Source organism: Brachycentrus maculatus, unplaced genomic scaffold (assembly GCF_059751285.1).
Source record: "Brachycentrus maculatus isolate JH-2025_06_01 unplaced genomic scaffold, ASM5975128v1 h1tg000439l, whole genome shotgun sequence".
NCBI lineage: Eukaryota > Metazoa > Arthropoda > Insecta > Trichoptera > Brachycentridae > Brachycentrus > Brachycentrus maculatus.
In genome coordinates this window covers 135,775-160,622 of record NW_028281187.1, presented here as the reverse complement: position 1 = coordinate 160,622, position 24,848 = coordinate 135,775, and the positions used below count along the sequence as shown (strand labels likewise).

The 24,848-nt window shown below is 27.5% G+C and overlaps 1 protein-coding gene across 1 annotated transcript in view; it reads right to left on the bottom strand.

The window, feature by feature from the left end:
- Nucleotides 1-6,841: 6,841 nt before the first annotated feature.
- SIFaR (SIFamide receptor) overlaps nucleotides 6,842-24,848 on the bottom strand; it is an 86,569-nt gene continuing 68,562 nt past the window's right edge. The window contains exon 3 of the mRNA XM_088271382.1: nucleotides 6,842-7,711. Coding sequence (XP_088127508.1) covers nucleotides 6,949-7,711 — 763 coding nt within the window. The 3' untranslated portion in view covers nucleotides 6,842-6,948. The remainder of the gene's footprint in view (nucleotides 7,712-24,848) is intronic.

Here is a 24,848-nt window from a genome sequence, read left to right as displayed (position 1 = left end):
CGTGCCATCAGCGTATTATCCTTGGTTTAGTCAATTATTGCAGCAGCTACGCGATTATGTGAAGGATAATATAATACCAAATTTTTTTTTGACGTTACCGCACGTATATTTATATTTATATATATATATATATATATATATATATATATATATATATATATATATATATATATATATATATATATATATATATATATATATATATATATATATATATATATATATATATATATATATATATATATATATATATATATATATATATATATATATATATATATATATATATATATATATATATATATATATATATATATATATATATATATATATATATATATATATATATATATATATATATATATATATATATATATATATATATATATGGATAAAGATGATGACTTTTTTATATTATCTAGCTTTAATGCCAGAACTATAAAACTTCTTACTTAATTATGTAAAGTCAACTAAATATATTTCTTAAAAATACATTTAAAATGTTTTTAACAGTAATAACCATTTTAATAATGAGTGTACAAGACGCAGAAAACTTTTAATGTGTGTGTTTTCTAGTAAAAGACTTTCAACCTAACCAACAAAAAATAACTATTTTCTTATTTTTGCGTAAGAATGTTTTTCATATAATACTTAGTAGATTTCACATAGAAAGTACATTTTAATATTTAATGTTTATTATTTTTTTTATTATTAACAAAACTATTTTTTACCTAAAGCTTTCAATTTAAGGACATTGATATACTAGTAATACTAAAAAATATAATTATTGATTCCATTCGCAAAAACTCATAATGAAACATTTTTTTAACATCTATGCATAATAATTTATAATTAAATATACATACATATATATATATATATATATATATATATATATATATATATATATATATATATATATATATATATATATATATATATATATATATATATATATATATATAATATATATATCGGTAATGTAAAGGCAAAGGGGTATAACTGTCTCAAACCAAATTTTACAGGAGAGCAAAAAAAAACTTGTGAAATTAAATAACTCATTTGTTTTATGTATTTTTATATGTACATATCTTAATAAAACTAAATAAGTACCGACTGCAACTACAGCTTTATTCTTTTGCCAGATTATGGAGTACACTATAATAGACATTTTGTGGAACAAACTTCGAAAAAGAAAAATTTGACAGATTTAAATACCCCTTTGCCATTACACTACCGATATATAACGATTAAAAAAATATTTCTTCTAGACGTATATATACAATATATAAGATGCTGTATTTTATGCACCATTGAGCGCGAAAAAGGGTTAGAAAATAAAATAAAACCGTTTAAAAGTGCGTTACTATATTAAAATCTTTACAAATTGCGATTCATTATGAATAAATACAATATTATTACATATAATATGAAAATGAAAACAAAATATCACCCCAATGGGTAATATCAATCTTTTTTATTTTTATTTTTAAATAAGATTACTTTGTAAAATAACCTTAATCTTACGTAAATTACCATACAGTTGATATTTTTAATAACACTATTACAAATATGTTTATATATAAACATATATAGATAAATAAGAATGTTCAATAATAATTCAATTCCGAATGTACGTAATATCCATGATGAAAAGACTTTTAATAATTAATTAAGTGTTCACAAAATATGATTTTATTTTTATTTGTAATAGGTATGCTTGTATAAAATTATGACATGGTTTACCTATTATATGTAAAATACATTTAAAATTATGACTTTTCATTGCAGATGGTTATTCGTTATATGTTTATATGTTTAGGTTAGGTATTGATTGTAAACAATATTAAATAATCGATTAAAACCTTCTCTGCATTAATAATTCCTTGATTTAGAACCATAAATTGGATTAGCAAAAAAATTAGTGTAAAATATGATTTGTGAGAAAAATCTAAAATTATGTTCCAATTACGATATTTCAATTTCAATAATAATATATCTGTGCGCACTGCATATTGGATATGCACATTCATTTCTTTGAAATAATATAATATATATTTCAATACAATTTATTATTTGAGTACATTAAGCACGCAGTAAATAAGCGTTTTGACTAAGTTCACATTTTTGAAAAATTCGTCAAAGATTTTGTTTTAGGCTAGTTCGGAAGTACTCCGATTTTTTTGTTTGTTTCAAAATCGAATATTTCGTTATTATTAGGTTATTAATTTAATGTATTTAACAATTCGAACAGTCCTATCTACCAAAATAATTTATAAATATTACTCTTACTTTAAACAATTACAATATCATAGAATATCAATATGTTTTGCATTTTTTCTATATGTACTTACATAGTAGACACAACCTATCTCTAACACATAAAAAAGCCGATAGATAAATAAGCAAATAAAATTTAAATCTATTATTTACGCTAACAATGTTTTGCGTGTAGCAATCTATTACACCCTACGTATTTATTATAATATTACTAAGATACATCTCGAAGAGTTTCTTTTCGCGAAGGGCGGATATTGAAAACATGTTTATTATGTTCATAAAAACACTCTTGTGAAACCCTTACGTATTACAGGTATTCGTGAGATCTCGACATAAATAAAGGAAAAAGACATCTCATCGTTATATTTCCATTGAAGTTAATAAAATATGTTGATTGATAGTTTTCGATAATAATTATTTTACGTAAAGAAATATTTTACTAGAAATTAAATATTTTACTATGATGTTATTGATAAAAAAAAGAACTACTCAAATAGTCGCGAATTTTAAGTTGAGACTGAGAAATCCTTAAGTATTTGAGTTGTAAATGCATACACGCTTAAGGGACAGTAATAAACGAACTCTTTTATTATTATTTTTACTCCGCATACAATTGTCGCATTTGTTTTAGAACTATGTTTAGTACCGCGTCAAAAAACAAATACACGTATTAAAGTACAAAATTTATGCAGGCAGACAATAACAAAACTTCTGTTATTATGTGTTAGTGATTGTTTCAAAGATAGCTCGTTAAGAATATATGCACAATATCCCATTATATGTATATCCCTGTAGGTATACATTAGTTTATACATCACTGTAAGCTATAGAGTAAAAAATTGTATTTAATATTTTGGAGTGTGTTGTACTGTTTTAGCATAATATAATCATAGTTTTGCTTGAATTTAAAGGAGCTTACGAATTTACAAGCAATATAATGTGACGAAAAAATCTGTTTTAGAAATCCGCGTTTTGGATTTTAGATACAAAAATCAATGTTTTTCAAAACCATAACTTCAGATTTGTCAATATTCAGAGCAAGTAGATAATTTCTCAAAATTAGGAAGGATATTTTCTAGGGATGGAAAGTTGCTAAAGATAGCAAAACGATGTTTGATAGATGTTTAAATAAAACAGAGGGAAGAATGCAGGGCTGATACTTATCTCATTATCGATACCAAAAAGCCGTTAAATATTGAGGGAATGAGTGAGAATAAAAACAGTAAAATATACATATCTATGTAGAAAATTTAGTTAGAAACAGGACCAAAGGAAGACCGAAGAACAGTAAGTAAGATTGAGTATTTCAAATATTTAAAAGTGGACTCGGAATAATCAGACAATTTGTATGAGGAGATGCAAGTGGAAGAGGCGATGAATGTTGACTCATGAGAAGACAGAGGGTGTGGTGTTCTATCCTCCTGACTACTCCAGCGACTAAGTAGTGTAATGGTTAGTTAGTTGAATAATGCTCTTAATTATGGACAACAGAGCATCGTGTGGTGTCTTCAAGTTGTTTTGTGGTAAAAATATTTTTCCGATAGGATGTTATTAGAGAGAACCAATAGAATAAATAAGAACAATTAAATAATATATACAAATAAAATAAATAATTTTCTTAGATTTAAAACATTTTTCTTCTTATCATAGAAATTAAAAGAATTAACAAGCAATTTTTAAGTGTCATTTTACCTCTAAACATTATTTTATTTTTGTAAGAGTTTTAAGTTTTACAACACATTACATGTATTACTTAAGTAATTAAAATACACTTTATTAATACGTATATGTGTGTGTAGTGTATATATATATATATATATATATATATATCTATATATATATAAATATATATATATATATATATATATATATATATATATATATATATATATATATACATATATATATGAATATGTATATGTAGAATAAAATTGTTTCACAGTTCTTAAATGGTATGTAGGTACTAATTTTAAAAGATTACCGCAATATTTTTCATCAAAATAAAATATTTTATAATTTCTGATACTATAAAATTACAATAATATAAAAATGCATCCAAATGTCGTTGATGGCCGATTGATACATTTAATTATATATGTATTTATATTTTTTAATGAAACGATTTAAATAATAATTTATGGACGCAAAGAGAAATATGAAGACCAAATAACAATGTTTTCAGTTTTAATACCACAAAATGTTTTAAAATAAATCGAAAAAATTTATTAAAAAAAAACAGACAGTAATTGTAGTATAATATTTTAAATAGTATAAAAAAGTTTTTTTTCTTTATTTTTATTTTCTTCTTTATTTTTTCTTCAGTAAGCCCATCATTAAAAACTATAAATAAGTATATCGATAATGTTGTGTAAAAATATTTTTGTAGTTATTTTCACATTTTCTCTTTATAATAAAAATTCAATATATTTCGTATGCGTAAAATTTTTAAATAGAATACTTCCCTACACAAGTGTACATTGCTTTCTAAAAAAATATGTGATCCATTTCGTCTAGAAATATCGACTATAATTTATGATCTAAAACATCCAAAATTTCAAATTAAATACAGGACACACGCTAAAAATAAAATCATTTATTGCCTATTAAATATGTTTCCATTTTCTTATCATTAATATTTTATAGTTTATTATAGTTGGTACTTTTATTTTTTATATGATTTAACGTTATTTTAATATGGTGGGGATATTTATGTAATATAATAAAAAATACAAAGGTTTAGAGTCCATGATTATTTATCAAAATTATATGGGGTAAACCGGCAAACTGGCTGATCGCCTACTATATGTAATATAATGGGAGGAATGTTTTTTTTAATAAAAATGACATGTGCCACGCAATTGAGAAAAATGCGGAATAATAATTATCCCGATCGCCCTAGAGCATTTTTTTCATTTTGGTTATTTAGAGACATCGTGTGAAGACATTTTCTACTAAAACATGTGACGTTTTATGGAAAAATTGTAGTTGAAATAAAAAAAAGGGTTTGAATTCATGGCACCGCTACAACACAAACATTTGATACAGACTCATTTTTGCCGTATCACAGGCGTATGTATTGTTACGCTTGTCGTATTCAAACTATTTAAAAGGTAAGTAAACGAACCAAATTTGGTTTACATTTGAACTATGTGAGTTTTTGGTGTAACAGCAACTAGGCACTACGTTGGTCAAGAAAATAAGAGAACCATAAACTTACAAATGAACAATTTTAATACGGAGAGTAACGGAATACTTAAATTGTCCGAAATTTAAATGATGACTATAAACGATATACAAATGGCGATGGATAATTATTGTGCAGTTTACCCTACATTTCAATAATTTTGGTTTTTTGAGTAATGTAAACATTTATTATTGTAAAATAGGGCAATTTATGAAGTGTATACTGTATATTGTAAGACAGTGCGATAACATAGTGAGATTTGCAGAAAATTTAATATTATTATTCAGTGTCGAAATATTGATTATTTTACTAGATTAACGCGAAGGTCATAATCACTGGCATATATTACATTCCTTATATTATTTAAATACTACTCTATTCCTTTAGTATTTTTGTTCTTGTTTACTTATTACATTACTCAATTAGATAATATACAAAGAAAAAGTAAGAACAATTATACTGACCAAACAAACCTATCACAAGTTTTACAAAACATACAATTGTTTAAGTAATTTTTCCTTTATGAACATCTATCAGCCGAACGAGGCAACTTTTAACTAACAAACATGATAAATACAGCATTTTACTCGTAGTACTATTCATAAACTCATGAAAAGTTAAGTTCAATTATACAAATTACTAACGCGAGTACAATATACAGTACACACTTATTTTATTAAATTCATCATTATTTTATTGAATCTTTTAAATAAATATTATTTCAACCATACATTTAAAATTATCGTGTTGTGTTTTGTGCACGTAACAGCATTAGGGCTATCGCCAATCAGCGGACACTAAATGTTTTTCAAAAAAATATAATTATTATCAAATACTACCGCGTGAGAACTTTCTAGACGGAATTTTCCATCTCACTCTGATGCCTGCAAATTGGTTTATTTTGATACAATTACGCGTAGGTGAATACGGGAGCCTCGATATATATACGTCACGTTATAGGCAAAATAGTGGTGTTCTACATCACTTCTTGATCATCCCCACTAAACTTAAATATTAAATTTAAAAAATACATATGTATATTATAAGAAGAGTCATACTCATATTTGAAATTATATTTCTAGAAATACACTGTTTGAATATCCACGCTATGCGTTAAGATTTCACTTAAAACATATATTTAAGTAACATTAAAAATAGTAGTGAATTTTGATAATTCCTATTTGAGCGATCGTTTACATGAAATGCGTTGTTGACGTTAATGCGAGAAGAAACAATTTTCCGCCATCGATCTTGAATAAACATACACGTAGTTTGACACTAAAACAAGAATATAGGATATATTAGAAGAAGCCGAAGTTCCTCGCGTCTTCAAGCACCTAGCGCCGTGTGAGATACGACACGTTCCTCGCTTCGCGCCGCAGCGCCGCACGCTGCGGGTTCGCAGGTTGCAGGGCGGGCCTCGGGGGCCCCTGCCCCGGGCTCCTCGCGACTCGAGCCGCTTCCCGGCGGCGGTCCGCGCGCGCCTACACGCCCGTGTTGTTGTAGATGAAGGACACGGCCGCGCCGTCCTGGCCGGGCGGCGAGCGGCGCGCCGAGGCGTGCTGGTGGTAGTGCGACGACTTGCGCATGCTCGTGCTGGACGACATGAGCGCCACCGTCTCGTAGTAGCGCAGCCGGCCGCAGCACTTCTTGCTCTTCACGATGGCCACGAACCCCCTCCTGTACTTCTTGTTGAAGAACGCGTAGAGGATCGGGTTGATGCACGAGTTGGACGCTCCCAGCCACTGGGCTATGGGCGTCGCGATGGGCAGGATCTCTTCCTCCCACAGCTCGATCTCCCCGCCGAACTTTATCCTGGCGAAGATGACGTACAGAGGAAGCCAAGACAAGACGAACAGTATGACGACCGCCACGAGCATCTTGACAACCTTGACTTTAGATTTCTGCTGCATGCGTTCCATTTGAGCGTCTTTCGTGTCGGAAGGAATGGTCCGCCTCCAAACCTTGATCCAGATTAGTACGTAACACATGGAGATGAGGATCATCGGCAGAATGTAGCAAAATAAGAAATTGGCTATCAGGAAGTACAGGGACCCGTCCAGGTGGTCCGGCCAGACCTCGAGGCATAGTTTGGTTTGCGGAGAGTCCTTGAAGATGACCACCAGGTCGAAGTAGAGCGCCCACGGGATAGTGGTGGTGAGGGCGATGATCCATATCACGAAGATCATGATGCGGGCTCTGCGCTTGGTGATCTGGCACTTGAGGGGCCACCAGATGGCCAAGAACCTGAGGGCGATACAATAATTGATTATAATCAATATTCATTCATTCGTTTTTAGGAATTTAGGACCATATTACGAATGACTTACAAGAGGTAAATCTATAGATTTTGATCTTATAGTTCATTACTGATAGGATGCGCGAGGAGCCACACGTGTCTCCACCCACAGTTAGGATGTGGACAAAGGGGGTTGATTTTTTAAATTTATATTTACAAATCTTATCGATTTCAAATGGCATGATAATAAAAACTCCAGGGAATGTAGAATTTACGTATGTATAATATTGCGTATTAAAATGACAAATATTTTCTATATTGAAAATACCTGATTTTATGTAAATTTACCACTTTAAGGATTTAAATGTTTTTTTCCATGACACCATTGTACGTACCTAACTAAAAATCTGTAATCTCGTAAATATACCCACGAAACATAGTGGTGTGCTTAACATTGAGTTGTCTACAAATATTACATAGGTACCAAGATGTGACGTATATTATAAACCCATGTTTTATATTAATTTTCGTAACAAATTTGATATTAAGCAATCAAAGATCTCATATTGGTACAATCAAACAGGTTTTACATATATCAAAATAAATTATTATTAATAAAGAAATGTCAGAAATAAAGAAAATGTATTTGTGTATCGACTACGTATTAGTTGAACAAATTTAATCGTGTTGATAAACAGGGTTGATATATATATATATATATATATATATATATATATATATATATATATATATATATATATATATATATATATATATATACATATAGATATATATATATATATATATATATATATATATATATATATGTAATAAAATAACTAGGTACCTACCTATACATTTTATTAAGTACTTACAAAAAGTACCTACATATTATAAAACAGTTCTACCACAGATGTCGCATGCGTCGCACAGAATTAAACAAAAGAGATCCGATAGGAAAAAATAACTGTCAGAATCAGATAGATAGATAGATAGATAGATATAAAAATTATTATAAAGATAAATTAAGAATAAACTTTAATTACAAAGCAACACATTGTTTATTTTATTATTATACACCCACTTTACATATTATTTACACTTAATTTTCAAAAGGAAAATATTACCACGTTATAAAACGACAATTTTGTTAATCAAAAATAAAGAAACAAAATAAAAATAAAAATGGATACTGCTCCTCAAACATTACAAAACTTACTAGAAAAATTAATACAAAATGCTCAGGTAAGCAAACATCAAAATTTAAAAGATATTTCAGAGAAGTTCATCATTGAAAAATTTACAAGCAAAAATCCTAATGCAAACCAGTGGATGGATATTTTTGAAAAAGAATGTATACGTTTTGAGGTGACAACGGATGAGAAAAAAATTGAAATATTAAAATATCTCTTTTGTTTAATTCTGTGCGACGCATGCGACATCTGTGGTAGAACTGTTTTATAATATGTAGGTACTTTTTGTAAGTACTTAATAAAATGTATAGGTAGGTACCTAGTTATTTTATTACATATATATATATATATATATATATATATATATATATATATATATATATATATATATATATATATATATATATATATATATATATATATATATATATATATATATATAGATATATATATATATATATATATATATATATATGTAATAAAATAACTAGGTACCTACCTATACATTTTATTAAGTACTTACAAAAAGTACCTACATATTATAAAACAGTTCTACCACAGATGTCGCATGCGTCGCACAGAATTAAACAAAAGAGATCCGATAGGAAAAAATAACTGTCAGAATCAGATAGATAGATAGATAGATAGATATAAAAATTATTATAAAGATAAATTAAGAATAAACTTTAATTACAAAGCAACACATTGTTTATTTTATTATTATACACCCACTTTACATATTATTTACACTTAATTTTCAAAAGGAAAATATTACCACGTTATAAAACGACAATTTTGTTAATCAAAAATAAAGAAACAAAATAAAAATAAAAATGGATACTGCTCCTCAAACATTACAAAACTTACTAGAAAAATTAATACAAAATGCTCAGGTAAGCAAACATCAAAATTTAAAAGATATTTCAGAGAAGTTCATCATTGAAAAATTTACAAGCAAAAATCCTAATGCAAACCAGTGGATGGATATTTTTGAAAAAGAATGTATACGTTTTGAGGTGACAACGGATGAGAAAAAAATTGAAATATTAAAATATCTCTTTTGTTTAATTCTGTGCGACGCATGCGACATCTGTGGTAGAACTGTTTTATAATATGTAGGTACTTTTTGTAAGTACTTAATAAAATGTATAGGTAGGTACCTAGTTATTTTATTACATATATATATATATATATATATATATATATATATATATATATATATATATATATATATATATATATATATATATATATATATATATATATATATATATATATAGATATATATATATATATATATATATATATATATATATATATATATATATATATATGTAATAAAATAACTAGGTACCTACCTATACATTTTATTAAGTACTTACAAAAAGTACCTACATATTATAAAACAGTTCTACCACAGATGTCGCATGCGTCGCACAGAATTAAACAAAAGAGATCCGATAGGAAAAAATAACTGTCAGAATCAGATAGATAGATAGATAGATAGATATAAAAATTATTATAAAGATAAATTAAGAATAAACTTTAATTACAAAGCAACACATTGTTTATTTTATTATTATACACCCACTTTACATATTATTTACACTTAATTTTCAAAAGGAAAATATTACCACGTTATAAAACGACAATTTTGTTAATCAAAAATAAAGAAACAAAATAAAAATAAAAATGGATACTGCTCCTCAAACATTACAAAACTTACTAGAAAAATTAATACAAAATGCTCAGGTAAGCAAACATCAAAATTTAAAAGATATTTCAGAGAAGTTCATCATTGAAAAATTTACAAGCAAAAATCCTAATGCAAACCAGTGGATGGATATTTTTGAAAAAGAATGTATACGTTTTGAGGTGACAACGGATGAGAAAAAAATTGAAATATTAAGATTGTTTATGGATAAAAGTTGTGAAGATTGGTACAGTTCGATGATGATAAAATTTTCCATGAACTCAGAATGGATAGTATGGAAAAACAACTTTTGTAAAACATTTACAAACAAGGGATGGAACCATGTAATGTTTGCATTATCTTTTAAATATAACGACGGTTCCTTGTTAGACTATGCCATAAGGAAGGAAAAACTTTTGTTGGAGATGAGAAGAACGATCGACATGGGTACCTTAGTAGATCTTATTGTGGCTGGTTTACCAGAATTTATAATTAATATGATTGATAGAGAAAAATTAGAAGATACAGTCGATTTATTCAATGAAGTAAAAAAACACGAAAACATTGTAAATAAAAAAAGGTTTTCGGATCAAAGAAGATATGGAAATCTAAGAACTAGTGGTAAAATTAAAGATAAAAGTCCATGTAAGATTTGTGAAAAATTAAATAAGGGAACTCGATATCACCCTGAAGTAACGTGCTGGTTTAGAACAAAGGAGGATGATAAGTTTAATAATAAAAATACTATCAGACATGTAAACAATTCAGTTATAGAAGCTAAGTTAAACGAAACCGATCAAAAAAACGAATAGTAACACCATTAATAAATGTCAAACTATTACTAAATGATCAAATTGAAATATTTGGAATTTACGATTCAGGTTCAAATGTTTCTCTAATAAATTCTAAGTTATTAAAACTAAAAGGAAAAGGAAACAATATGAATGAAGCAGATTTAGTAACAATTAATGGTGTTAAAAAGACAAACGGTTTGACGACTTTGAAAATAAAAATATTTGAATTGGAAAAAAACGTTGATGTATATATTATTGATGAAGAAAATTTCAAATATGATTTTTTGATAGGATTAGATATGATAAAAAAATTTAAACTAATCCAAAATGAAGACTTAAAAATAACACAAAGACAATGCTTGAAAAATGAAAATAAAAAGAAAGTAGAAAAAACTTCTACGAAAGATGAAATAAAATATACTCCAGGAAAGAAGAATTTAGAAGTAGATTGTCTAAGCCGGAATCCAGTTTTAGAATCGAATAAAAATGCAGATGAACAATTAAAAGTTGTACATTTGGTTATATTAGAAGATACTTTAAGAGATCTGAATAAAAATGAAGGAATTCAAAAGAAAAAAACAAATGGATTGAGAAAAACTGTGTCTACTTTAAAAGGGTCAAGAAAAAAAAAAAATACAAAAAAAAAAAGAAAAAAAAAAGAACGAAAAAAAAAGGAAAAAAAAGGAAGAAAGAAAAAAAACAAGAAAGAAAAAAAGAAGGAAAAAAGAAAGAAAGAAAAAAAAAAAAAAAACTTTATCATATCACTAAACTTATACAAGAAGATGATCCGGAGGACGAGTGAAAATTTTACTATGAATTTTCATCCCCAAGGGGGGAGATGTAATAAAATAACTAGGTACCTACCTATACATTTTATTAAGTACTTACAAAAAGTACCTACATATTATAAAACAGTTCTACCACAGATGTCGCATGCGTCGCACAGAATTAAACAAAAGAGATCCGATAGGAAAAAATAACTGTCAGAATCAGATAGATAGATAGATAGATAGATATAAAAATTATTATAAAGATAAATTAAGAATAAACTTTAATTACAAAGCAACACATTGTTTATTTTATTATTATACACCCACTTTACATATTATTTACACTTAATTTTCAAAAGGAAAATATTACCACGTTATAAAACGACAATTTTGTTAATCAAAAATAAAGAAACAAAATAAAAATAAAAATGGATACTGCTCCTCAAACATTACAAAACTTACTAGAAAAATTAATACAAAATGCTCAGGTAAGCAAACATCAAAATTTAAAAGATATTTCAGAGAAGTTCATCATTGAAAAATTTACAAGCAAAAATCCTAATGCAAACCAGTGGATGGATATTTTTGAAAAAGAATGTATACGTTTTGAGGTGACAACGGATGAGAAAAAAATTGAAATATTAAGATTGTTTATGGATAAAAGTTGTGAAGATTGGTACAGTTCGATGATGATAAAATTTTCCATGAACTCAGAATGGATAGTATGGAAAAACAACTTTTGTAAAACATTTACAAACAAGGGATGGAACCATGTAATGTTTGCATTATCTTTTAAATATAACGACGGTTCCTTGTTAGACTATGCCATAAGGAAGGAAAAACTTTTGTTGGAGATGAGAAGAACGATCGACATGGGTACCTTAGTAGATCTTATTGTGGCTGGTTTACCAGAATTTATAATTAATATGATTGATAGAGAAAAATTAGAAGATACAGTCGATTTATTCAATGAAGTAAAAAAACACGAAAACATTGTAAATAAAAAAAGGTTTTCGGATCAAAGAAGATATGGAAATCTAAGAACTAGTGGTAAAATTAAAGATAAAAGTCCATGTAAGATTTGTGAAAAATTAAATAAGGGAACTCGATATCACCCTGAAGTAACGTGCTGGTTTAGAACAAAGGAGGATGATAAGTTTAATAATAAAAATACTATCAGACATGTAAACAATTCAGTTATAGAAGCTAAGTTAAACGAAACCGATCAAAAAAACGAATAGTAACACCATTAATAAATGTCAAACTATTACTAAATGATCAAATTGAAATATTTGGAATTTACGATTCAGGTTCAAATGTTTCTCTAATAAATTCTAAGTTATTAAAACTAAAAGGAAAAGGAAACAATATGAATGAAGCAGATTTAGTAACAATTAATGGTGTTAAAAAGACAAACGGTTTGACGACTTTGAAAATAAAAATATTTGAATTGGAAAAAAACGTTGATGTATATATTATTGATGAAGAAAATTTCAAATATGATTTTTTGATAGGATTAGATATGATAAAAAAATTTAAACTAATCCAAAATGAAGACTTAAAAATAACACAAAGACAATGCTTGAAAAATGAAAATAAAAAGAAAGTAGAAAAAACTTCTACGAAAGATGAAATAAAATATACTCCAGGAAAGAAGAATTTAGAAGTAGATTGTCTAAGCCGGAATCCAGTTTTAGAATCGAATAAAAATGCAGATGAACAATTAAAAGTTGTACATTTGGTTATATTAGAAGATACTTTAAGAGATCTGAATAAAAATGAAGGAATTCAAAAGAAAAAAACAAATGGATTGAGAAAAACTGTGTCTACTTTAAAAGGGTCAAGAAAAAAAAAAATACAAAAAAAAAAGAAAAAAAAAAGAACGAAAAAAAAAGGAAAAAAAAGGAAGAAAGAAAAAAAACAAGAAAGAAAAAAAGAAGGAAAAAAGAAAGAAAGAAAAAAAAAAAAAAACTTTATCATATCACTAAACTTATACAAGAAGATGATCCGGAGGACGAGTGAAAATTTTACTATGAATTTTCATCCCCAAGGGGGGAGATGTAATAAAATAACTAGGTACCTACCTATACATTTTATTAAGTACTTACAAAAAGTACCTACATATTATAAAACAGTTCTACCACAGATGTCGCATGCGTCGCACAGAATTAAACAAAAGAGATCCGATAGGAAAAAATAACTGTCAGAATCAGATAGATAGATAGATAGATAGATATAAAAATTATTATAAAGATAAATTAAGAATAAACTTTAATTACAAAGCAACACATTGTTTATTTTATTATTATACACCCACTTTACATATTATTTACACTTAATTTTCAAAAGGAAAATATTACCACGTTATATATATATATATATATATATATATATATATATATATATATATATATATATATATATATATATATATATATATATATATATATATATATATATATGTATATATATATATATATATACTATAATATAGGTTTTTATATTATTTTTTGACATCTCATCAAAGATGAAGAAGAATATGGAAGTCTGGGCATTTACGGGGCTTACGACCGTCATAGGCTGGTTTAAGTGATCACTTTACACACGTGTAACATTCACCAATTCTACCCATTATTGACAACCACACTACTCAAATTCTTGGAAGTTCTATATATATGAACCAATTTAGAAACCTTGTTCATGAATCACTAGAACTTCACTAGAGACATCTATTGGTGAGATGTAAAGAAGCTTTTTATTAAGCAGAAACTCTTATATTAATAGCTTAATAATAGCTTAATAATAAAAAAAATAAAAAATAGGTTTTTAGTTCTGTCAAAGTTACAAAAGCTAGTAACAGTACGAGTACGCAACACCGAGTGCTACTTATGGCTATGATTTTCGTTTTCCTTTCTTCTATTTCCTTACCCATATAGCGGCAATGTCCTTTACCCTGAGGTCTATTACTTGCGTCGTCTGTGTCCTATTACATTTTTATTAAGGAATCTGCAAGGCGAGACTTGCCTTTATTTGTTTGGAGATCAAGTTTGCACTACGTCAATCCGATGTCGTTCTCCACGCACCGACTAGGTTCGTCGACCTACAACTGTGGGTCGACGAACCTACTAACTAGTAGAAATCAAATAGCATTTAACTCCTTGCTTTTCAATACCCTTTTTTTTCAAAGCTATATATTTGTTTCGAAGAAAAACTTATTTTTTCGATATAAAAATGGTGTTTAAAGCAAAAAATTAAATTACGTTTAATGTTATATGGGTTTGAAGAATGAAACAGCATTGTTGATGCAATTATTTCGATTCTGGTTCACACATTTCCGGAGCGATATTGTTATTTTGTTTGTCAGCCGTTTTGGAATATATTTTTTATAAATTAACGCGTACATTTTTTGCAACTATAGGTAGGCACGTGAAGTTTCATTAATGAAAACACCGCGCTGAGTAAAAAAACAACTCGTGCAAAACAACAAACCAGTTTACACAAAACATTTGGCATTGAAACGCCAATAGTAAAGGCCTTTCAATTTTCTACTAAATGAGAAATTTGTTTCAAATAAATTTTAATGAAAATTTTAAAAGAATTCAGGTATTATCAAATAAAATTGTGATAAATAAATAAATAATTAAGTAAATAATAGAATTTAAAAAAATTAACAATAGTATAAAACCACATTCTTTTTTAGTTAGTTGGTGTAAACACAAATAGATACCGAAACTAGTTATTATATGTATGTTAAGCATGCAAGCATAATTTTATATTTATTTAACTGCTTAGAGTTTTCGGTCAGATTTGTGTAGTAGATTTTACCAGGAGTGAACACCGAAAATAATCAACCAACGGTTTGAGATGAAGTGGCTCAATTCTATTGATTTGAGAAAAGATTGCGTTGAAATAAACCTTTAGGACCCGTATTTAACAATACTCTTGTTAAATTGAAATTAAGAGTGTATAAAATAAAAACGAAATCTTGCTTTTTCATACTAAACCCAAAGATTGATAACATAAGGCCGATGGGTTTTCTTTTATGGGCTCATAGAGTTTACCTTTGGCTGAAAGGCATCTTGTTGTTGGCCCGAATTGCCTACCTTTGCTGTTCCAAAAGTCTACACTAGTTTGTCCAGAAGGCTGTTAGGCTGTTTTTAGCCGAATGTCACAGAAATATTATGTTTGACATTTGAAATTCAGTCCAGAATTCACAACAAACTTGCTGCTTCTACAAAATAATATAATATAATAATAAATCTAGGTCAAAGCCGGGTAGACGCCTATTCATTATTTATACTAATATATAGCAAAAATATTCTTTTTATAATTAACCGGTACCCATACTGGATAGGTACTATAAAAGCTTAAATTTTTAATAAATTTGCATGATTTTTGAGACATTTACTATTATTGCCTAAGTATAGGCGCTTACAATAAAGGTGCCCACAAAATAATGGTGAATGATTTACATATTTACATTTTCAATCAATAAGTACTTACATAGTCCAACAATGGCACTATGTTCAGTACAATTTTTGATAAATTTATATGGATTGAAATTATAGGGGTGTAAATTAAAACCAATCATTTTCTTAATTTGAATATTTATGAAAACAAAAAAAAAACATCGCCTCGCATTACTTACTCCGTATGCATAATAATATGTGTCGCCGTATGAATTCCGTGTCGTAGAAAAAAGTTACTTATGCATTATAAGCGTAAAATTTGTTATGAGCCACGTACCGATGTAAATTTAGATTACAAAACACAGTACCTACTAAAAAAGATCAAATTTAAACCAACTTACATCAGAAAAAAATAATAAATACTTCCCACGTATAAAGCTAATCAAAAGTAATAAAAATGGATAAAAAATACAGGCTTTGTATTACGGAATAATTTATACTGGTTCAGCCGAATTAAATGTTATCTATTTTGAGTATTAGGATTTACTGCATACTCCTGCGCGTGATGTTTTGCTTAGAAAAAGATTATTGAAAATATGTTTTAGGGTTAAATTAGGGTAATCCGTGGGAATAATATTGAGCTATTGCAGGAATTTTGAAAACTCTTGTTCTTATTGAAATATTTTTAAATAGTCAGAAAATAGAACTCCGTTTTATCTAAATCTAAATATTATGATCTTAATCTAAATCGAAAAAACATTCAATAAAAAAACGCTTTAAAAATTAAAAATGTTTTAAAAAATTAAAGAGTTACAATTTTTTTAAATGTTCTTATGTATAATAATTCATTTTAATAAATAGCATGGAATACTGTTTACTTAGAAGTAAGTCAAATAGTTTATATTAGGTTGATGCATAAGTAACGTCATATTTTTTCATAAAATCAAAAATTATTTTTTTCAGAAACATGCTGATAAAATATTTTTAATGATATTTTTCTCAAGGTAGTAAATATTATGAATGTGGTGACCGCGGGAAGGTTAATCATAATCGAGGACGATATTCAAAAATCAAAACCAAGTGGGTGTTAATGATAAACAAAATAATTATTATTATTAGGATTTAATCAAATTGTTACCTTCAACATAACCTTTAATTTATTAAACTGTGGGAAAAAATTCGTTTATTTTGATGATTGATATCATTACATTTTGCAGAAAATCGAAAAATAGTTTTACACCAGATATGTATTTACATATCTGGTGTATCTATTTTTTATAATGAAATACAATTGTTTAAACTCTTTGAATTTGAAAAAGTGATGGCTTCATCGCCATAATGCAGATCTCTGGTTATATTGAGAGTTCGTATTTAAAATTCACTATGTGATACGTTTGCTACAATTAGTTGAAAAAATAAAGTGATTATTAAATTTTACCTTTATTAAAAAGATAAAAAATTTTGAAACTAAAATTTTTCACTGCGAAGAAAAAAAAACCTCGTCAAAGTCCGATTCTGAAATTCTAAATACAGAAATGTCTAACCGTAGGCTTGCTAACCTAAACAAATATAAATGTTATCGTCTTTTGACCGTTGAGGATATTCCCGTACTTAATACTTAATTAATTATGTAGTTAAATATTCATTAAATATTGTTCTACAATACATAACAAGTTATTGTTATGTTAATCGTGCACGGTGAGTTTAATTTTTAATAGAGCCATATAATAAATATCGACCGATTATTTACATGTTTATCTAAATGTTGAGAAGTATCTAAATGTTGAGAAGTAGATTTTAATTAATGTTTTGTAGTAAAGTAGTTTTTAACGAAACGTTTTTAACGTTTTGTTTTTAAAGTTTTTAAAGTTTTGTTTTTAAAGTTTTTAACGTTTTGTAGTAAAGTAGTAAAGTAGATTTTAATTAATGTCATGTTTATCTAAATTTTGAGAAGTAGATTTTAATTAATGATTTACATAGTAAATACCACTATTTCTTAAAATCTACTGTAACACGTATTTCGATGCATTCCGCATCATTTTCAAACACCGTACGGTGTTTTTAAGATATAGTGTTATTTACTAAGTAAAACATTTATTAAAAATGGATAGATTTTACCACAAAGTGACTGCCGAATCAATTAACTAGTTTAGTTAGTTAGTTAATTGATTCGGCAGTCACTTTGTGGTAAAATCTATTCATTTTTAATAAATGTTTTACTTAGTAAATAACACTATTTCTTAAAAACACCGTACGGTGTTTGAAAATGATGCGGAATGCATCGAAACACGTGTCACAGTAGATTTTAAGAAATAGTGGTATTTACCATGGAAAACATTAATTAAAAATCAATTTGTTATAACTAAGGTATCAGATATTTTCTATGCCCTGGAGATTTGTCAAAATTTTTTTTTTGTAAATAATTACAAAAAAAATATTTTGCAGTAATTAGTCGCATCAAAAGTTGGAATTCTCTCGTCCATGTTAACGGTAAAGTGAATTTCCGCTTTTTTTGTATAAATGAACATGTGGTATAACGTAAAATACGCCGTGAGAACTTATCCTTAACGTGCATTAATAATGAAGGCAGATACTTCATATTCCACTAAGCCGATCTGATTTATGGATGAGAGCACAAATGAATATTAAGGCCTTTACCATCATTTACCTATCAAATTTAATAATACTCAGCATTAAACGTTCCTTAAGGGCTTTGTCCTAGGTACTGCATACATGTATTGACTTTATAAAAACAGAATTTTGATAACGCGGAAGATAATCACGATGTTATTTATCACGATTTCTCGCGTATGATGCAAGTACCTAATAGTTTTCTGGGAAATGACTGTTAATTTGTTTATAATCTAAATGTTAAATGATCAATTTCAAGTACATCGTGCTATAATTTTTGTGAATAATTAAGACGGAAGATATTTTAATTACTTGTCTTTTACTAATGCTGGTAGTGAATATACCTAAAACATATATATATATATATATATATATATATATATATATATATATATATATATATATATATATATATATATATATATATATATATATATATATATATATATATATATATATATATATATATATATATATATACATATATATATATATTTATATAAATATATATATATATATATATATATATATATATATATATATATATATATATATATATATATATATATATATATATATATATATATATATATATACAATATATACTATGTATATCTTATCTTAATAACAGCCCGTTTGTTGAGTTAAATCCGTAGGTACATAGTTGCGCACTAATATTTTCAATTTGTATAAAATAAATGAAGGTATCCCGGATACACCTGCAGCTAAGTTACCTTTGCAACATATGTAAATCCAGTTTACGATTAGATGTCTCAGGTAATATTACATTTCGGTAACTTATTTCACGAAACTAAAAAATAAAACAGAAAAAGCTCTTTAATGTTTTGTAATGTAAACACGATTAAAAAATATTTTAAGGTGTTTGTGATCTATAACTACAAATAAATTAATACATCATTCATCTGTTATGAAGAATTTAACGATTCTATTCACGGATGATCTAAAATGCCTGTCCAAAGACACTGTTTTGAATAACATATTTAATTGTTTTCCTCGGGCTGAATATAAGTAAACCGTTTCACTAAAATAATGTTTCATACGAGTATATTGAATATTAACTATAATGAATTCGTATTTAAAATATATTTTTTGAAAATAGTAAGTTAAAAATGGTGGGTGCATTTTAAGTTCTTAAACTATAGTGATAACCTATACCAGGAGAACGTAAGAGGTGAAGAGGTAAAGTGAGGGGATCAGCGGCCTTGGCTGAGGTAATCGCTCTTAGGTATTGCCTCAGCGACGCAACTTGATAGTACAGAATACTGCCTACTGACTCTTGTTCTACAAAGATACTTGACCCCACTGCACGATACAACTAGGAACTATAACTACACAATGAACATAGGTAGTTTCTGTTTCTGACTGTAACGAATAATGATATGCATACAATTAAATGCAGAATTAATCGATTTCTACAGATTGTTGTTAGACATTTAATTTCACGATAAGTTGGTAGGGTAAACTACAGAGCAACTGGTATATCAAGCGTTTTTAATAACATTATTTAATAATAGTCAATACAAATGATAAAATAAATTCTTTCTTAAAAAGTAATCTTTTATCTTTAATTAACAACACAGCAAATACTGAAAATGTCGTTGAAACATGGCATATTAAAAACACTATTTTGTTCAAAAATAAAATTCGTAAATTAAAGGGCATTTTATTTGATTATATTAAACGTTTTTCTGGAGTCAACAGATTAACCAACACAAGGCCGGAAATAACAAAAAAAAATTGTTTAATTTATGAAAATAAATGTTTTATGTTGTTGTTGTTTTTTCAAAAGTACCTTTTGAAAGAATATAAAAGTAAGAACAAAAATCGATGGCCGAGATTGAGTTAATTATATTGAAATACTAATTAAATAATGAAATTAACATATGACCTTTAATTTTAAAAAATCTTAAATAATGGCTCGCAAAAACAAGGTGTTTTGATATTAATTATTGTTAATAACTTCAATTTAAACTTTTTAAGAGATGAAGAACATTAAGATGTACACAAATAATTGAAAATAGTAAAGAAGATTGATAAAAACTTACTACTGACCTATTTAATATGTTATGTAGTGCCCAAACCATTGTGTATTTTCTCCTTTTCCTATCTTTTAGTCATCCTCCATTTAATATTCCATAAAGCTATAATGTCTTTCATCCCGAGCTTCTTCGCGTACGTCATCTGAATCCACTCAAATTTATTATACTTTTATATCTAAGTATCTGGAGTGTAGGAGTGACCTTGCCTATTTGTAAAAGGATCAAGTTTATACCACTTCGATCATGAAGTACCCAATGTACCATTGGCTAAGCTTGAACCCTGAACTCTACTGACAAAACCAATTTAGATGAGCGATTTTAGCTTATCTAAGCCAAGATTAGTAAAGCTATGTTTGAACTCTGAATTGTACTGATAATATAATTTTTTATTTTTTTCCAGCCGATAGTTAATTTAAATAAGCGATTGCAGTTATTTTTTTTCTAAAAACACTTGAATTTAAAATAATTTATTCTGAAAATTAATGTAATGTTAACATGACTTTAATTTTTATTGTTGACAAACAATAGTTATATTTTGACCTTAGTTAATATTAACATATTACAGGAACGTTTTGTTTGAAAATATCAGAATAATTTTATTTAAATATTATGAACCATGCATGTATCCATTTGTCAATTTATTTCGTCGAAAAAATCGTTGATGGCTATCAAATAGATGTTACTTTTAATTTAATGTATGATTTAAGTAATAAGTTATTCAAATTATGTAATTTCTATTTATATTTGCTTACAAATTATTTGATTTACAATATTCCGAAGAGAATCGTGATATTTTTAAGATACTGGACTGAATACCCGGTTGATAAAAAAATGTTTTTTTTACTTAACGATTTATCATTTTACTGTCTAAGGTATACAGAGCTTTTTGAGTGCGATTTTCCAGTAAAATTTATTCAATCTCGTACCTGATAATTTCATAAATTCTTGCAACATAAAATCCAAAAATAAGAAAACACTATTGTAATTCATTCTCGTTTATTAGGTCGAATAATGAAATAGCTGTTTTACATCCTATTTTCTATTTCCTTTCCTTCCCTTATAAAGGAAACATAAACTTTCCCTTCACTCTAGTAAATGTGACCTCCAACCCTTAGTATCCGCATGGCGTGCTATAAATAATCATGTCTCTAAATAACCCCCAATTTCACTGAGAAATAATTTTGTAATATATTACGATAAGCTAAGTAAATAAATGTCCCCACTAACGCCTTTAATTTTACTTTTTTTTTTAAATACATACAATATAACGAAAGTGGAAAACTGATTTAAGTACTAAAAAAACGACAAAAAAAATTGAATTCTTGTATTCGTAATCTTTTTTGATGTTTTTTATATTTAAATCTTAAATTGGGAAGGTTGTGAAATACAGTAAAATAGATAAAAATAATGTTTTGAATAACATTTTGAAAAAAATATCGGTGTTTAAACCCCATGGTGCAAAGTGGTACATCGTATCAACGTGGTGTTGTCCGTTTATTATAGAAAGAAAAAGTGATTATTTTATCAAACAGTGGGAATGGAATGTGAGTGGAGGACCTCAAGATGAAGGACATTTCTGATAAATGGGAAAGTAAAAAAAGGAGGATACGAAGATAGGAAATAATTATTATGTTTACTTGCATTTATACGAAAGTTATAAGAAGAAAGGGAGGGTAGTGGTTTCCAATTTATAATCTTAAGACCTTCCAGTCTTCCGCCTATAAATGGATATAAATGAATTTGTTTCTAATAAAAATATTATGTATCACGTAGATACTGATAAATGCACGATGTTTTCTAAAACAAAAATTACTCTTCATGTATTTTTTGATATCACCCCCGAAACTCGTACCTAAATCGCATGAGTAAATTAACTTACTTATAACCCTTATCCGCACCCAATGGTGCATAGGGGACTGCATCGAATTGACGCAGTGTTATCTTGATCATTACTTATATACAGGCAAGGTGATCACTCTTGCGCTTCAGGAACCAGTCCAGGGTAGTTTTAAATAAATATCACAGTGCAAAATCACTAATATTATTCTCACCTCCCTAGGAATCGAACCCGGGACCTCCAGCACGGTAGCTAAACACGCTGACCATTACACCACGGAGGCGGACAAAACTAACTAATTAACTTAATATGTTATAATCGGTCAGGTTAATACAGCATGTACAGAGCGCCCTATGCATCATTGGGTGCGGATATAGGTAAGCAGAAGTACCGCAAAGGAATAGAAAAAAAAATCATTAATGGAATCGAAATTTCGATTGTTTTGTAATTGTTTCAAGGTAATTTATATGAATTACGTCGAATACAATATTTTATGAATAGTTAGTTTTTGTAAAAATAGATAGTGTGCTTTCTTATGTTGGGATTTTGTAGATTATTCGTGAGAATATAAGTACATGAAATCGACTTAGCGACGGTTAATCTGTTTCAACGCTTTTTTATATTTAGTTGACGTTCACTAGGTTCGATTCTGTGAAAGGTTTCCAACGAATACATTAAAGGAGATACAAAAAAAAACATTTTTGTGTTTTTATATTATTCCTGCTTGCGTTGTACTTTTTTTATAATTTAACAAAAAAAGATATATTATACCATATGCACAATTCTTTTCTTCCGCCTTTATAAAATTATCAAACAGGTTTGAATTAATAGTATCGAGTGCAATTATTTAGATTAAAAAATACAAAAAGCTGCATTATTTAAAGGCTTAATGAATACTTTGTTAACTGCAAATCTGGATCAATAGTAAAAATATATAACTGGAAATCAATATTTTATTACCTGTAACGAAAACGTCACTCTTAAAATTATTCGAAAATGTTAACTTTTATGTTAGATATATATAAGTTTATGAGCGTCAATATATATATATATATATATAATATATATATATATATATTATATATATATATATATATATATATATATATATATATATATATATATATATATATATATATATATATATATATATATATATATATATATATATATATATATATATATATATATATATATAATATTATGATATCCACAGAGAAAAAAAAAGTTTTTTAATTGATAGGATAAGATGTAGTTGTGGAAAATCAAATAATTGTGCTGGTAATGGAGTTCAAGTATCTGGGAGTTGACATCAGTAGCATTAGCAACCTCTATGAAGAGACTCTAAGACGGATCTATATACTAACTACAATATCGGGTGCTTAAATGAAAAATCTGGGAAACACATGCATATTGGGAGTAAAGTAATAGCATACAAGACATGTGTAAGACGGATTGCCACATATGGGATAGAGATCAAAACTAACACAGCGAAAACCAAATCTTTACTAAGAACTTCAGAAATGAGGACTTTGAAGTGCATAACTGGAAACACGTTTTTAAACCGAATAAAGAACACGGTAATCCGGAATATGTGTAATATGAAGAATATAGTCAAATGTGGAAGACAGCGAAGACGATTTTGGAATGCCCATGTCAAAACAATGCAAGAAAATAGACTGACCCAAATTGCTCTTTCAGAGAACCCACACGGAAGAAGACCACCTGGAAGACTTCCAAAGCGATGGCGTGACAGCT